Below are 15922 nucleotides of genomic sequence, written 5' to 3'. Positions count from 1 at the left end.
GACGAAGTGGTGCGGTGGCTCACACACGACTCTGTCTTGATGAAGACGATGAATTTGCCTTAGACCAAAATTTCCCCCCTTCATTTCTTTCAATGATAGGTGGCCCCACAAGCTCACACATGATGATAACATTACCAATTGTCGCCATTACATGTAAGATGTTAAGCGGTGCCACGTCAGCACTGGCGGGCCCTATTTGTCATAAACTTGCTCAGCCGAGTCAAATCTATCGATCAGTATTATTTGCAAAATGATTATGGTACACACGGTGTTTTTCGTAATAAAAGTATATCATACTATTTTCTGCAAACCTAGCCCTTAAAATGATGGTTTTGTGCAATTTACTCTTTCTAGCCTGCTACTTTGCGCGTGTGGTTCACGTTTTTTTATTTGTTTATATTTGGCCAGAGGACAGGTGAAATCTCAAGAGAGAGAGGGAGCACACGGCGACCACATGCAACATTATGTGTCGCACACACATAGACTATCTAACTAGTCAATAAAAGTCTGACATATACTCCCTCCGTTTCTAAATATAAGTCTTTTTAGAGTTTTCACTAGAAAGCTTCATACAAATCTATATAGATATACATTAAAGTATAGATTCATTCATTTTGTTTCGTATGTAGTTCCCTAGTAAAATTTAAAAAACTTATATTTACGAACGGAGAGAGTATAAAATATCGAACGGGCGGACCTAGAGAAGAATACCCCGGTGTCCCAATATCAAATCATACATACTTTAAATCTGAAAATATGGCGTCACACGCTATACTATACACAATATTGCTAAGAAAACAATTTTGCACCCGATGTCATGTGTACCCAGGAAGCGGAATGTGGGGAATTTTTGTTTAAAAAGACCACTAACCGAGTGCTATTGTCGAAAAAGACCACATGTGATAAGAAATGCCAGAAGAAGCCCCAGCTCTCGTGGCGGCAGACGCGCCAGGTGACGCGTGACACCTGCCGCCACGGGCCGACCGCGCAGGTGGGACCTGCCGCCACGAGAGGTGTGGGTCTTTTCTGGCATTCCATATCGTATGTGGTCTTTTTTTACAATAGCACTTGGCCAATGGTTTTTTTGACAAAAATTCTATACATACAATGAGCCAGCCAATGACCGTATAATCATTACAATTCATGTTCAATATTCATATTAAAATATGCTGCAATCCATCATAGTGTGCTTCGGCCTCAACTTCAGTGACCGATCGGGCGCGCGGGCCGGCGATAGGGCATCGGAGTCTTCCAGCGAGGTGCCATGCAATCCTTGTCCTCCACTAAAACGAAAACGAAACCGGACTCACGATCAGAACCGACTCATCACGATGAAGAGTTCGCTTTTTTTTCCTAGCACGAAACGAAAGCAGAGCCATAATCAAATCAAAACCGACTTATAATTGCACTTTTCCGTGGCCCACCGGCCGCCCGTCGTCTCCTCGCCACCGCCACCGCCACCACCACCACTATTTATACTGCGCCGTCGTCGCCTGGTCGGAGAGAAAGAAAAGAAATCGATCCAAGCAAGACCCCCCAAACCCCAAAACCCTCTCTCACGCCAAACCCTCTCACGTCCCGGCGCGCGCCATGGATGACAACGATCAGACGCCGATCGGGCTCGAGGAGGGGTGGCGGGACATGGACGCCGGCGTCGCCAGGCTCAAGCGCATCCTCCACGGCGTCGACGGCGTCAGCTTCACCTCCCAGGAGTACATCCACCTCTACACGTACGCACCCTCATCTTTTTCATGGTTACATGTGATGGCTTCTCCGGCGTGCCCTTCCCACACTGAGATTCCAATCTGATCCCATCCTTTAATTTGCTTGCGCCGTGGCAGAACGATTTTCAACATGTGCACGCAGAAGCCGCCCTACGACTACTCGGAGCAGCTCTACGAGCGCTACAAGCAGGCCCTCGAGGACTACATCAAGTCCACCGTACGTCCGGTTCTTAATCTCTATAAGATTTCTCTGATTTACTAGTTGGATTAGTTCTTGGCTATGAACGATTGTTGCACATGTTTTCTGTGATCCAAAAACATCGTGTTAGGCGTTGCTTAATTTGTTTTGTTGGTCATGGTAGGTCTTGCCCGCGTTAAAGAGCAAGCACGGCGAGTTTCTGCTGAGGGAACTGGTGGAGAGGTGGAAGAACCACAAGGTGATGGTCAGGTGGTTGACCAGGTTCTTCCACTACCTCGACCGCTACTACGTTTCGCGCAAGGCGCTCAAGCCGCTCAAGCTACTCGGCGTGAGCTGCTTTTATGATCTAGTAAGTCTCTGCGTCCTTGGATGTTGCTTTTCACCGGAGCCTCCGCTCGGAAGCAATTTACTTGCCCGTGCAAGGTTTGAACATGTATTTATTGGTTGTGTTACCCTTTGTAGGTTTTCAATGGGCTAAAAACAACACTGACGACGATTCTTCTTGACATGGTAATAAGCCTTGCCCAATGCTGCTTCCTTTCCTTCTTCTGGCACATTTTTCTTTTACAAAGATGATGAATTATAAATATTTTTTGCACCTGCAATTGTCTTTGACAGATCGATAACGAGAGGGAAGGCCAGCTTATAGACCGTGCTCTTGTGAAGGATGTCATCGATATCTATCTCGAAATTGGACAGGGAGGTGTCGATCTTTACGAGCCTGATTTCGAACAAGCCTTTTGCAAGGCCACCACAGATTACTATTCTAAAAAGGCACAAACCTGGATGCTGGAGGATTCCTGCCCTCAATACATGCTCAAGGTTTCTGTCTGACTGAAAACTATAGTTAATTAAATCAATTGTAAGGAACTAAGGATACCTTCTGACTGGTATTCTCTGGTTACAGGCGGAGGACTGTTTACAGAAAGAGAAAGAGCGAGTCGCGCATTACTTGCATTCTTCAACCGAAGAAAAGTTGCTAGAGGTTCTTATCACTTATCTCTTTTGGTGTTTTTAATCTGTTTTTCACGCAACTGAAATTTACATTTTTAATAACCGTAATAATGTTTACAGGGTACTATGTTAGAGCTCATAAGTAAACGCGCAGAAGAAATCTTGAACAAGGAAAATTCTGGATGCAGAGTGTTGCTTTTGGACGGAAAGGTTTGATGTTTCTAATTTATGCCTTGCATACTTAACATGTGGAATGTGGATTTACTAAATACTTATGCTGTCTTATTTTACTGTAGTCTGAGGATCTATCAAGAATGTATAGGCTCTTTGCCAAGATAGAGGCTGGGATGTCTCATGTATCAAAAACATTTAAGGAGGTATTGGCTAACTCATGTCGTATAGGCTTTAAATGCGTCGAACCTTTAAGATAGTTAGATCTAATCAAGTTGCTTACTTCCATGCAGCATGTCAGGGAAGAGGGCATGTCCTTGTTGAAACATGCAGCAGATGCTGCCAACGGCGCAAAGGTGGGTAATCCATGTTGTCTTCTGCCTCTGTTTTACAAGTGATTTGTATTGGATCAATGTTGGCATCATCGTGTTAAAATCTCCAATTCCTTTAGTAATTCTTATTCGGTTGTCATTTTTTTCTCTGTTATAAACCTGTTTCATGTGAGTACATGTATAATAAATGTGGTGATTACTTGAATATCCCTTGAATAAATTTTGAGGAACTTTTGAGTGACTCTCATTAAATGCTAGATTTGTCTTGAACTATTCGTTCTTGAATGATTATTATATGCTTAAATGCCATTTGCATATAATAAATCTTCATAATGTGGTGAGTACACTTTATCCCAAGGTTGCTGGAAGTCTTAGTTTAGCTACCAGTAGGTTATTTTTTGCCAGCTAACTGATTAAGCCTTTTAAAGTCTTCTAGTTGTTCTTCTTTTTGTCGATCTTGATATTTTTAAATTTTACATTGTTAATCGTCCACAACTGGTCTTTATTATATATATAACCATTCTAGTCACCACTTTTATGCACAACAATTTTCTTGTTCTGACTATTTTTGCATTGTCTATATGTGCAGAATGAGAGGAAGGAAACTGTGGGTTCGCCGGAGCAGGTCTGTGTTACTTTAACATACCTTTGATTAATTAGCACCACCATATTTTTTTCTTTTTCTGATTTCTCATGGTTTATTCCTCTGTTTAGGAGTTTGTGCGGAAAGTGATTGAGCTCCATGACAAACATCTAGCTTATGTCATCAACTGTTTCCAAAACAACTTAATATTTCATAAGGTTCGCTCGTTAAGTATTTCCATCATCATATTTTTTCGTATCTCAGTTCAATTGTCTGCCGAAACCTGAGCCCGTGTTCTTTGCCTCACTAACTCTATATTTAATTAGGCTCTTAAGGCGGCCTTCGAAGACTTCTGCGACAAAGATGTTGCTGGTTGCACTAGTGCCGAGTCGCTTGCATCATTCTGTGATAGCATCTTGCGGAAAGGTGGAAGTGAAAAGCTAAGCGCCGAAGTCGTAGAAGATACCCTTGATAAGGTACGGTAACTGCCATTCTTTTTTCCCATGAGCTTACAATAATATGTTTTTCTTGATGCTGACGAGACTCAATTCTCTCCAGGTTGTGACCATTCTCACATTCATCAGTGATAAGGATCTCTTTGTTGAGTTTCACAGGTTTGTGTTTTTCTAGGCTGGAAATTTAAATGTTACAATAAATATGATTTTAGGATTGAAATAGATTCTGAAAAATGTGTTGCAGGAAGAAGCTTGGAAAGAGATTGCTTTTTGATAAGAGTGCCAATAACGTACATGAGCAAAACCTTCTTTCCAAGCTCAAGCAGTACTTTGGGGGTCACTTTACTTTAAAAATGGAGGGCATGGTCAATGATGTCACAACAGCAAGAGACAATCAGGCAAACTTTGAAGAATACATGAGAAAACAACAAGAATCAAATCACCGGGTAGACTTGACTGTTACTGTTCTGACGACAGGAAACTGGCCAAGTTACAAAACCTCAAACATAAACCTTCCTTCCGAGATGGTATATCTATTACCCTGATTGGCCTAACTTTAGTTCTCCTAGAGTTAGTCACCTGACATCTATTTGACCCGTGTATGTATTGGTCTAACTTTAGTTCTTTTGCTTTCAGATTAAGTGCGTCGAGATGTTCAAGGATTATTACAATTCCAAACAGAAATCCAGAAGGCTCACTTGGATCTATTCCATGGGAAATTGTAATATCGTTGCAAAGTTTGACGCCAAACCTATCGAGCTGATTGTTACAACATATCAGGTACTCCCCTCTATTTTAAACCCTTGATCAAGTACAAGCGTACAACTACTTCGCTTTGTGAATCGTAAAAAGTAAATAAATAAATCTTACATTCCCTGCTATTTTGACCGACCAGGCTGCAATGCTTCTGCTATTCAACGGATCTGAACGACTAAGTTACTCTGAGATCGTAACACAACTAAATATGCCCGATGACGATGCCGTGCGCCTGCTCCATTCACTCTCATGTGCAAAGTATAAGATTCTTAACAAAGTGCCAAGCAACCAAACAATTTCTCCAAAAGACGTCTTTGAGATCAACCACAAATTTACCGACAAAATGAGGAGGATAAAGGTGCCTTTCGTAATTCAGTCTTCCTACCTTGTTTCTCAATTTTGCTCTGGTTCTTTCCCGTTCAATTCTTGTGTATAACCGGATGAGTTTGCAACGCGTGCGTGCAGGTACCACTTCCTCCTACCGACGAGAAGAAGAAGGTTGTCGAGGATGTCAACAAGGACAGGAGGTTCTCAATCGATGCGAGCATCGTGCGCATCATGAAGAGCCGCAAGGTCATGGTTCATCAGCAGCTCGTCGCGGAATGCGTCGAGCAGCTCAGCCGCATGTTCAGGGTCCGTCCATCAAACTCGATCCCAATTCAATTTAGCTTTCGAAAAGAAATTGCCTGCGTACTCTCTTTGTGATGCTTACAAGCGTTTGACGTTTCTCTCATGCAGCCTGACATAAAAATTATCAAGAGGAGGATTGAGGATCTTATCAGCAGGGAATACTTGGAACGAGACCTGGAGACTGCCAACACCTACAGATACTTGGCTTGATTGATGCACCTATCACCACGACGTTGTGAAAGAAAGATGTTGAATTACCAAGTGCTTTAATCTGTTGAACATCTTGTACCTTTTGATTTCCCTCCTTTTTCATTATGTCTTGACCTACATCATCCGCTACTAGTCGAAATGACAAAAGAACATACATAACTAGTAAATATCCCGCACGTCGCAGCGGGACTTTGTTACAAAGAACAAAGGCACAATTTGTATTGCTTACAACAAATTCACTCACGAAAGGCTAGTACTGTGAAACTAACATTTTCCACGAAAGAAAATTGTAAATGAAGCTATATATGTTGAGTCATGCCTGGTTGGCAGGTGCTACGCACAACAGATCTTTTAGAGTCTTTGCGTGATGGACGAGCGCAGGGTGGTGGTGTCATTGGGCGTCGTGGTGGCATTGACGGATGTCAGGACCAGTTCTCTCTCCTGAAGATGGATCAGTGGTCCGATAATGATGACCCCTTTTAAAACGTGTGCACTTTAGGACTGCTGCACCGGCTGTTGGTACCGATACGCGTTATGTGGATGGATTGATGATGACATCGGTTTTTAATTATGGAGAGTGAGAGCACTTCATATTATCGAGTTTGTAGGTGTGAGTGATGGCTTCGAATGGATTAATGTATATTCTTGTCAGACCTTTGTGTAATAGTAATTGATAAAGATGGCTGCATGCATTAATTGATGTAGAGGGCCGGGAGTTTAACCTCCTTTTTCCAAAAAAAACCCCTCAAATTTGGAGATAGTGTATCTTAGCTGTCAACTTGGAGATTACGGTGACTTGGATTACTTTGGATACGAGAATTTTACCAAATTCATTTACTGGAAAGAAGATTATCATCATATTTAATTCATGGGGTTTGCAGTTCCTAAGGCCAACTTGAGGCCTTTTAGATATGAGCAGCATCTGTATTTAAGCACTCTGTAATTTCTTCAGAACAACATATCAAGTTCTAAAAAGACTTATATCTTCTTCTGAAGTCTGAATTTCACAGACAACAATATTCCCTCTCCCTCACGCGTATCCCAGCAGCTGCCTCACGTACGGCCCCCATCTTTCTTTCTATCTATGCACCTGCATGAACCCCGTGACAGAGAGGTCAGATCCAGCCGGCAGCTCATGGCGAGATATTAAAAACACGTTCAATTTTAAAAAAAACTGTGTGAACATTTTCTTTACATTTTCATGATTTCTTTTCAACACATTTTAAAATGTCAAGACCAACTTTTTGAATGATGCGAATATTCTTAACAACCTACATGAATTTTATTTATATTTTTCTCAAACATTTTTTAAAATGCCTTGAGCACATTTTTAAACATGTGAACATAGATTTTAATGGTACACCCATTTATATAAAATACACGAACAAAGTTTTTACACTGCATGAGCATATTTTTCGAAGAGAAATTATGTTAATTCAACTAAAAATCATTTCACAAATATAAATATCCTTTTTTAGGAGTACAAATATAAATAAATGTGAGAAAAGAAAAGAATGCAGGAAAGAAACTTACTATTCCCTCCGTCCGAAAATAAGTTTTTTTTACTAATTTTAGTATAAAGTTAAGTTGATTTTAAGTCACTTATTTTAGGACGGAGGGAGTATTACGTACCGGGTCCATTGAGGTCAGGCGAGCTACAGTCTGGCCTGAATTTGAGGCCCAAGCCTGGCCCATGAGAGGGAAATCCTGTCGGGCCTCGGGGTGTCGGGCCGGGCCACGTATCCCTTGGCCGAGTATAGGCGAGACGTAGTCGCACCCATAGGAGGACACACTAGTGATGAAGCATCATGCTGCATTCAGGTCCTGAGCCAGGATGAGTGGCTCAGCGTCTTGGAAAGGTCATAAATAGAAGTCTAGGGCTCCTATGTATACTCCCTTTGATCTCATTTGTTTAGAAAAAAAACCTTTGATCTAACATGTTTTTCTCACTGATATTTAAATCCATAGTTTTCTCAAAGTTTCGTGAACATTAACACTCGTGAACAGTTTAAAAAATTCTAAACTTTTTGTTGTAAATTGATGATATTTTACAGAAATTTTGATCTTTTCTTGAATACATAAACATATTTGAAAAAGCTCATGAACATTATGAAAACTTCAGAAACAATATATTGTATTTTTGAAAATATATGGACTTTTTAATATTCAAGAATATATATTTTTTGAAATCACAAAACCAAATGAAAAGAAAATAGTTAAGAGGACTCCATGTGATGACTGGAAATTGCTAATGGCTTCATGAAGCCCGATTTTTGGAAATAATAATAATCAAAAATCATCTTGAATTTTCAAAAAAATCTGAAAATATACTACATATTTGTAAATTTTTAAGATGAACTACGTTCTAATGTGATCTACAAAACAACTCATGATTTTCTAGCACATGTACTATTCACTATATATAGAAGTTCAAGATTTTATGTGTGCGTGTAGATGACATCAAAACTTATTTCATCATGACAACTTACAGAGATGAAGTATACATCACAGCATACATGTCTATTTTTTTTTTCACATTTTTGAAACTTTATAGTTTTATTTTTGAATTTTTCAAACTGTCAAGCACCATGGAGCTCGGGATCCAAAGAATCCTCTCTCATGTGACGACGCATTAAGCTCCATGTTGCATTCCGTTCCTCGGCAGACTCTAAGAGCTTAACTGGTTTGATGCCAATATTGTTTTTTGTTTTTGATTTTGCCAAATGTTGGCATCAAACTAATTAGGCTTTAAGAATCCAGCCAATAAATAGACCCTAGAACTCTTCCAAGAAGGGTTACTTCTAGGTCCTAAATTTTTAAATATGAGTAAATGTTTTTTGGGGACTTCTAAATTTTAAACGAGGAATAAATCATGTATACAACTGAACAACCTTTTCTTAAATCTAAGTAACCCTTTCGTAAACCCAAGTAAACTTTTCGTAAATTTTTCTGTCTCGTTTTCATGTCCACAATTTTCTCAATCACCTCTCACTTAGCAAAGGTAAAATCACGTCGGGCCTCATGCACCAAAATTCTTTTTTTTCAAACTTGTTACAATTATTTTTAATTTCGATTCTGATGTGAGCTATTCACTTAATTAGACAATCATGCAACCCCATCCCCTTCCTTACCACCGCCCAAGGGCGCGGCCAAGTGAAGGCCGACCAACACAGGCGGCGGCGGGGCATCTTCTTCCCCTCGTGTGATGGAGCACACAGGGCGTCCTCCTCGGTCCTGGGCGTGACACTAGCGAAGGGTGCCACGATGTGGCGGCTCCTTGGCGTGGGATGTCTGCATGGGTGTTGTGGCGGCATGGGGGACTTTGTGGCGGTGGTTCTTGCTTGCTGCAGTGGCCAGATCTAGCTTACAGGCATAGCGGGGCCATGGCGACGCGAGCCGTTACTGGTGGGTCGTGCTCTACACGTACTCGAGCGGCTGCATGGTTGCTGTGGTACGATGTAGGGCGACGCTGCCCAGATCTGGCACGTCGGGATCTAGGGGGGCTCCGCGGCGGTTGGCCCTGCCGTTCTTTGAGCTCCAAAACTTTGATCTACTTCATGCCGGCCTCCTCGGTCTGGACACCGATGGGTTCCGGTCTTCCTTTCGAAGATCTCAGCTTTTGCCGCATGGTGTCACTAGATATCTATCGAAATTGACTCGGTCGTACGCGCCCTCATCTTAGGCTAGCTAGAGAGGCTTCATGAGGGCGTGGTGCGAAGCTTCACCTTCTTGCCGATGCCATGGGACATGTGTAAGTATAGATGTACATGGCGTTGACGGAGGTGAGGAAAGTCATGGTGGCTTCGATCTGAGACTAGTAATGGTAAAGAGGATTTTTGGTTGCGTTCAAGAATGTCGGCATATGTTTTTCTTGTGTGTCACGTGTTGAGTACTTGCAACAACGGCCTTGGCAGGAGTGGCGGTAACACAGGTGAAAAGCATTTTTGGTAGTGCTCTCGAGTACCGAGCCTTGATTTCGAGCGTAAAAATCAAAGGTCTGGTCTTCATTGAATGTACCTAGCAATGACCTTGCTGAAGGCATTGTTTTGTGATCTTGGTCTTTATTCAGGGTGAAAATTCAACATCCTTGATCGGGCGACTGCATTGTTTCTTCCTTCGAGGCGTCCCTTTTGGAGGGCCTTTTTTGCGGTCCGAGTGTTGTCTTTGGTGGTGGTTAGAGTGTCGTTGAGAGTGTTTCGTCACTGCGATGGGTCAATGGTTTTTATGTTTCTCTCTTTTTATTTTGTTCTTGTTTGTATGCATCATGGATGCCTTTCAATATCTTAGGCTGGGTCTAATTGATATCTTCGTGATATTAATACATCCTCTTCTAAAACAATCACTTAATGAACAAAGTCAGATCATCTGTCACAAAAAATAGAATGTCTAGAACATCTGCTTGTCACCTTCAGGTTGCAGGCTAATTCACATTTCAAAAAGGGCAGGAGTTTCAAGAATACGACGTAGGCTAACAATACTAAGTCAATCATGGTTGATAGTGACTGATTTCTTTCTCAAAAAAGAAAAAAGACAAAAGGATGGTGACTTGTTTCTTGTCCTGATCAAGCCTCCCTGCACTGGTGCTAGAAACAAGCGCACAATTAGTTCGTGGTGGCCAGACACGTTAGGTACTTTCTCTATCTAACATGGAAATTATTAGTACATTTGATGGTGACTGAGAATGACACCCCACAATGACATCTAGACTCCTAGCCGAAACTTTTTCAGAAAGATACACTACGTAAGCAATCTATATTTAGTTGGCAGAGCGCCTCGCACTTGCAATCAAGGTAATCGAAATCATGCATGATTCTACTGTGGACTTCGTCGACTTTCAGATCTAAATTGCTTGGACACATTCTACGATTGTAGCCAATAAAATCCATGAATTTACCATTGTAATCGATATGATACGTGATCTTGCCACATAAGCTCGGTCCAATTCAGAACCATGATTCCGACTATCTCTTGCAGCATTTCATATTATTTCGTCAACTGAAAACCCATAAAAATGTGGGTTTAATACTTTGTCTCGATTAGCCTTTCCATATAAATAAGAGAAAAGTATATTTTCCATCCCTCAACTCTTGTCAGAGTTTAGATTTGGTCTCTGAACTTTTGAAACCGGACAACCTTCACCCCCAACTACTAAAACCAGACAAGGTTCGGATTTATTTTTTTAAATATTGCTTTTTTCAAATCTTTTTAAAAAATAATGTGTCTATTTGCCGAAAGGTGGCAGTCGGCCACCAGTTAGCCGACAGGAGGCAGGAGGGGGCAGTCGGCAGGGGAGGGGAGCCTGTCGGCCTGCCCGTAGCCGACAGGTCCCTGTCGGCCTCCTCTGAGCCGACAGGTGGCCTTTGGGCGGGAAACTCCTTTTTTTCACTGTTTTGACCTTCCTCTCAATTTTGAGCATGAAATGAACCCATTTTGACCCATTTTGACCCTTTTAGTGGTATTAGAAACTTAAAACATAGTGCTATTACAAACTTAAAACATAGTGGTATTAGAAACTTAAAACATAGTGGTTTTAGAAACTTAAAACATAGTGCTATTACATAAATCTTAAACTCTTCAGCCTCTTGCACCCCCTCTTCCACGTCCTCTTTGGCCCCCTCTTCCTCCTCTTCTTCCCCGGCTGCTTCGTCCACGCCTCGGGCCTCCAATAACGAAAGTGGGACAATTACAATCCGTATGCCCAAATTCATTACATAAAATGCATTGTCGGCGCGCCTCCGATTCATCCATGTCATTTCGGATGCGCTGAGACTGCCGCCTCCCTCTACTCGTACGCATATGTGCAGGGTGTGGTATATATACCCTTTCAGCAGGGTCAACGGTATTGAAGTTACCCATTGATCGGAAACCCAACAGCTCACCTGTCCAGGTATTGAGAACTGCCTGCTTCAAAAAATATGGAGACACAAACGAGATTGCGTCAAGGCCTAGCAGCCCACAAGCAGAAAGTACATGCGAGCAAGGTAGGTGAAGCAACTTTGGTTTGTTGCACGTGCACTCGCACGTTGGCCACAATTCATTTCCAATTATCACCTCATGCGTTCTCATCGCATTTGCACATCCGAATTTGTTGTTAGCCAAGCGGACCTCGAACCTACGCTCCAGATTTCCAATGGCGACAACACTATGTGTCTGAGCTTTCTTCATCTTTTTATCCATGTACTTCATAACCCTTTCACAATACCGTGTGTTAGGATTGTTTGTGATATGCTCTGCAGCCTTTTCACGTCTTTCTCTGAAATACTTGACTGTGCCATAGAAAATGCCCTCGACAATCGCTGTGGGTGGCAAAGCTCTGTTTCCCCTGAGGACGAAATTATATGTTTCGGCCAGGTTGGTAGTCATGACACCGTACCTCGCTCCATGTGTGTCATGCAACAGAGACCACCTCTCCAATGGCTCATGCTCTATCCACTGATCAAAGGTTTTGATCGTCCTCGCAAGCCTTCTCCTTGTACCAGGCGGGTCAAATCCTGGCAAGTCACAAAGCCCAACCGGCTCTTCCTCCAGGGTGGCAGTTCCAGTTGCTAATTGTGCAGCTACCGCTTCGGCATGTGCCCTGACAACGGCATCTCTTGCAGCTTTCCTGTCCCTAACATGCCTCTGTGTGCAAAGATTTAGTCTGTTACGTATCAGGTGATACTTCCATTGTTGGTTCTGCTTGCAAAGCTTCTTGAATAGATTCATCAAGTTCTTATTGCTTGCCTTCCTTGTCATCCTGCAATTGATGGTCTTGTTTAACCATAGATCATAATAATGGATAATGTACTATGCAGTAATTATATAATACCTGTGGACTACCGCTTCAAGCATGTTCTCTGTAGCGGGTGGGTTCTCCATCTGTCTAAGACCAAACTGTCTCATGACCCGCTGCTGCGCCATCTCCTCAACGAAGACATCAAAGATAATATTGGACTTCGTCATCCAGTAAGCACTATCTCTCGTGCATAGATAAGAAATACCACCGGGATATCTCGATAGTCTGGCTGCTTGTGTGTAAGGTTGCCAAATTACTCCAGTGTAAGTATCAAACTGCTCATTCAGTGCAGTGTAGGCTCGCCTAGTCTGTTCATTAGCAAACCGTCTCTGCGTAAAACAATAGTCAGTTTCAATGATACTGTAGAAATAATGTGGATAATATTATACAAGGAGACATACCTTGCGACGCGTCCAGCATAGGCCGAAAGCCGGCATATCGATGTTATCAACATCTAACAAGTTGCCCTCATTAAAACCATGCTCGATATCTATGTTTGGTCGTCCTATAGAGAACCTCTCCCACGACCACAGTTGTAAAAACAGAGGGCAACCAAGAATGGCCGACTTGGGCGTCGTTAGCTGGCAACCATTGCACATACCTCGGTATGTAGCTGCTAATACCGCAGATCCCCAACTACTTGGTGTGATCTGTTCCGGTGCCTGAGCGCTCGCGATTTCTAGTGCAATGGGGATGTAGCGCGCACTCACAGTGGTGACATGGTTCTCAGTGAACATCACCTTCCCGAGAAGCCACATGAGGTATGCCTCCAGGCTACGAGTAATCTGTATATCACTCATTTCTACGTGTGGATACCCTGGAAAATTCTCGATCTGCAATATGGCAAGGAGAAAGTATTAATTTGAATCATGTGCATTGAAAGATAAGTTGTTAGGAACATTACCCTGAATTTTTGTAACCAGTCAAACTTAGGTCCGTGTGGCTCTGACGCCAGAACTGAAGCATTAGCATATATATTCAAAAAACGTGCTCCCAATTCCGTTTGCCACTCTGGGGGGTCTGCCAACGGTCCAATGGGATTTCCGGCCAACGGAAGTCCTAGCAACATTGAGACATCTTGTAGAGTAGGAGCCATCTCACCCCAACGAAAGTGGAACGTGTGGGTCTCAGGCCTCCATCGGTCAACTAAGCAAGTGAGCAAAGAACCGTCAATGCTTGTGTGCTTCGATGTGTCAGTTCCCTCAACTAGACGTGCGAAAGGTAGAAGTCCGGACCATTTTAGTCTGCATAAAAAACATGTAAATTATGTTACTTACAATGTACATTTTTTACAAATGCTTCTAATTCACGAATAAAACGTTTACCTTTGAACCCATAGTGGATGTATTCTCCAGTCAAACTTCGAAGTGCGAGTGACAAGTGGTACGAGCTTCTGCTCACTTAATAGCTTCCCACGATGCTTACTATCAATCTCCGGATTAAGAAGAAAATGGTTCTCCATTGCTATACTAATGAAATATAGTAAATATACAATACCGGAGAAGTACTACACTCACTAAATATTTTTCCACATCTATCAGACAACTAAATATATTCAAACTACTACATTCACTAAACTAATTCACAGAAGTAAAAATAATTTTACCCTTGAAGCGTGCGCAGAAATGAAGAACGACGAACGACGAACGACGAACGACGAACGACATACACCGAACACCGATAGCAAGAACAACCGTCACCACCAGCTCCAACTCCACCAACTTCACCCACACCTCTGCCACCACCACCACTACAACCTCCTCCTCAACCTCCTCCACAACCTCCACCACCACCACCAAAAATAGCTTCAAAGAACCACCGCAACGCGAATGAGAAGGATGATTAGGCTTCCCTCAAACTTACGCAACTAAACCACGGTTCAAAACGTAGTTTTATCGGAAGATTTTTCGTCTGGGGGAGAAAGAGAGAAATGAGAGCAAGGAGAAGAAAGGGAGGAAGAAGAAGATAGAGAAGAAGAAAAGAAGAGAAGAAGAAGAAAGAAGAAAGAAGGAAGGGAAGGAGAGCCCCTTTCGGCCAAGAGGTGGCCGACTGGCCTCCTGTCGGCCACCAGGAGGCCGACTGGCTGGCGCAAGCCGACAGGGATCCATCGACGTGTTCTGGCCAGTACTCGGCCGACGGGTGGCCGACTGAACACCTGTCGGCTAACTGGTGGCCGACTGCCACCTTTCGGCCACTGGCAAGCCGACAAGTGGCAGTCGGCCACTGGGAGGCCGACGTTGCAATATATTTCAAAATTTTCAAATAGACACAATATTTTTCAAAAAGATTTGAAAAAAGATAATATTTTAAAAAAATTAGCCAAGGTTCGTCCCTGCTCTCGGTTTTGACCAGTTTTCGTGCCGACTCACCCCGGTTTTGATCCGTACTGACTTAAGTTCGTGTATATTCTCCAAATCCATGAACTTTTTAAAATTTTGTGTACTCTTTTCAAATCCACGTAGTTTTTTTTAAGTACATGCAATTTTATCAATTTCAAGTACATTTTTCAACTCCATGAACTGTTTGTGAAATTCATGTACTTGTTTCAATCCGAATAGTTTTTGCAAGTTCGCATGTAGAAAAAGTTGTGTACTTTGTCCAATCGATGATCTTTTCTTTCAAACTCGCGTACTTGTTTTAAATCCACTTTTTTTTTCAAGTTCATGGTTTCAAATTTGTGTAATTTCTTTGAAATTAGCGTACTTCTTTCAAGTTAACATAAAATTTTCAGATCTGCGGACATCCTTTTCCAAATCCACATACTTCTTTGAAGTTCGCATAAAAAATTCAAATTCATGGACTTTTTCCAAAAGAATTTACGTGAATTTGAAAAAAAACATGAATTAAAGAAGGGAAATGGTTAACATCCATCGATGGATTACTCCTAGACATCAACCACCTCCACCTTCTACCACGTGTCCATGTAGCCTTATGTGTTTAATGCCCTACAGAAAATCACCTAAGATAGTTGCAGAGCTTTGGCTCGCATTAGCATATGTTGTGAAAAAACGTCTATAAATCTTTGTAACAATAGCTCTGTTGCAGAATAATTCTGCAAAAAGACCGTTGTTGCGAAAATATTCTGCATTTTTGTAAACTTTCTGCAAACAAGTCTTTTTCGTGAAAATTTCTA

General features: G+C 42.1%; 1 protein-coding gene across 1 annotated transcript; it reads left to right on the top strand.

Annotated features, from left to right (window-relative positions):
* Positions 1 to 1590: 1590 nt before the first annotated feature.
* Positions 1591 to 6099, top strand: LOC123442542 (cullin-1-like). The gene is made up of 18 exons (XM_045118611.1): positions 1591 to 1730; positions 1842 to 1941; positions 2087 to 2272; positions 2386 to 2433; positions 2542 to 2745; positions 2831 to 2908; positions 2998 to 3087; positions 3174 to 3254; positions 3342 to 3404; positions 3970 to 4005; positions 4095 to 4181; positions 4290 to 4439; positions 4522 to 4577; positions 4663 to 4945; positions 5055 to 5198; positions 5314 to 5532; positions 5640 to 5807; positions 5913 to 6099. The coding sequence occupies exons 1-18, from the start codon at positions 1591 to 1593 to the stop codon at positions 6012 to 6014; spliced, it is 2235 nt and encodes a 744-aa protein (XP_044974546.1). The 3' UTR covers positions 6015 to 6099.
* The last annotated feature ends 9823 nt before the right edge of the window (positions 6100 to 15922 follow it).

The sequence above is a fragment of the Hordeum vulgare genome, chromosome 3H (assembly GCF_904849725.1).
Source record: "Hordeum vulgare subsp. vulgare chromosome 3H, MorexV3_pseudomolecules_assembly, whole genome shotgun sequence".
In the NCBI taxonomy this organism is placed as follows: Eukaryota; Viridiplantae; Streptophyta; class Magnoliopsida; order Poales; family Poaceae; genus Hordeum; species Hordeum vulgare.
This window is presented reverse-complemented; position numbering and strand designations above follow the sequence as displayed.

Bases quoted from the DNA above. Each gene is read 5' to 3' on its own strand.
- LOC123442542 (XM_045118611.1), top strand. From the start codon at position 1,591: ATGGATGACAACGATCAGACGCCGATCGGGCTCGAGGAGGGGTGGCGG. The intron at 4,006-4,094 runs GTCTGTGTTACT...TCCTCTGTTTAG, and splicing joins CTGTGGGTTCGCCGGAGCAG to GAGTTTGTGCGGAAAGTGAT. The intron at 5,808-5,912 runs GTCCGTCCATCA...TCTCTCATGCAG, and splicing joins AGCTCAGCCGCATGTTCAGG to CCTGACATAAAAATTATCAA.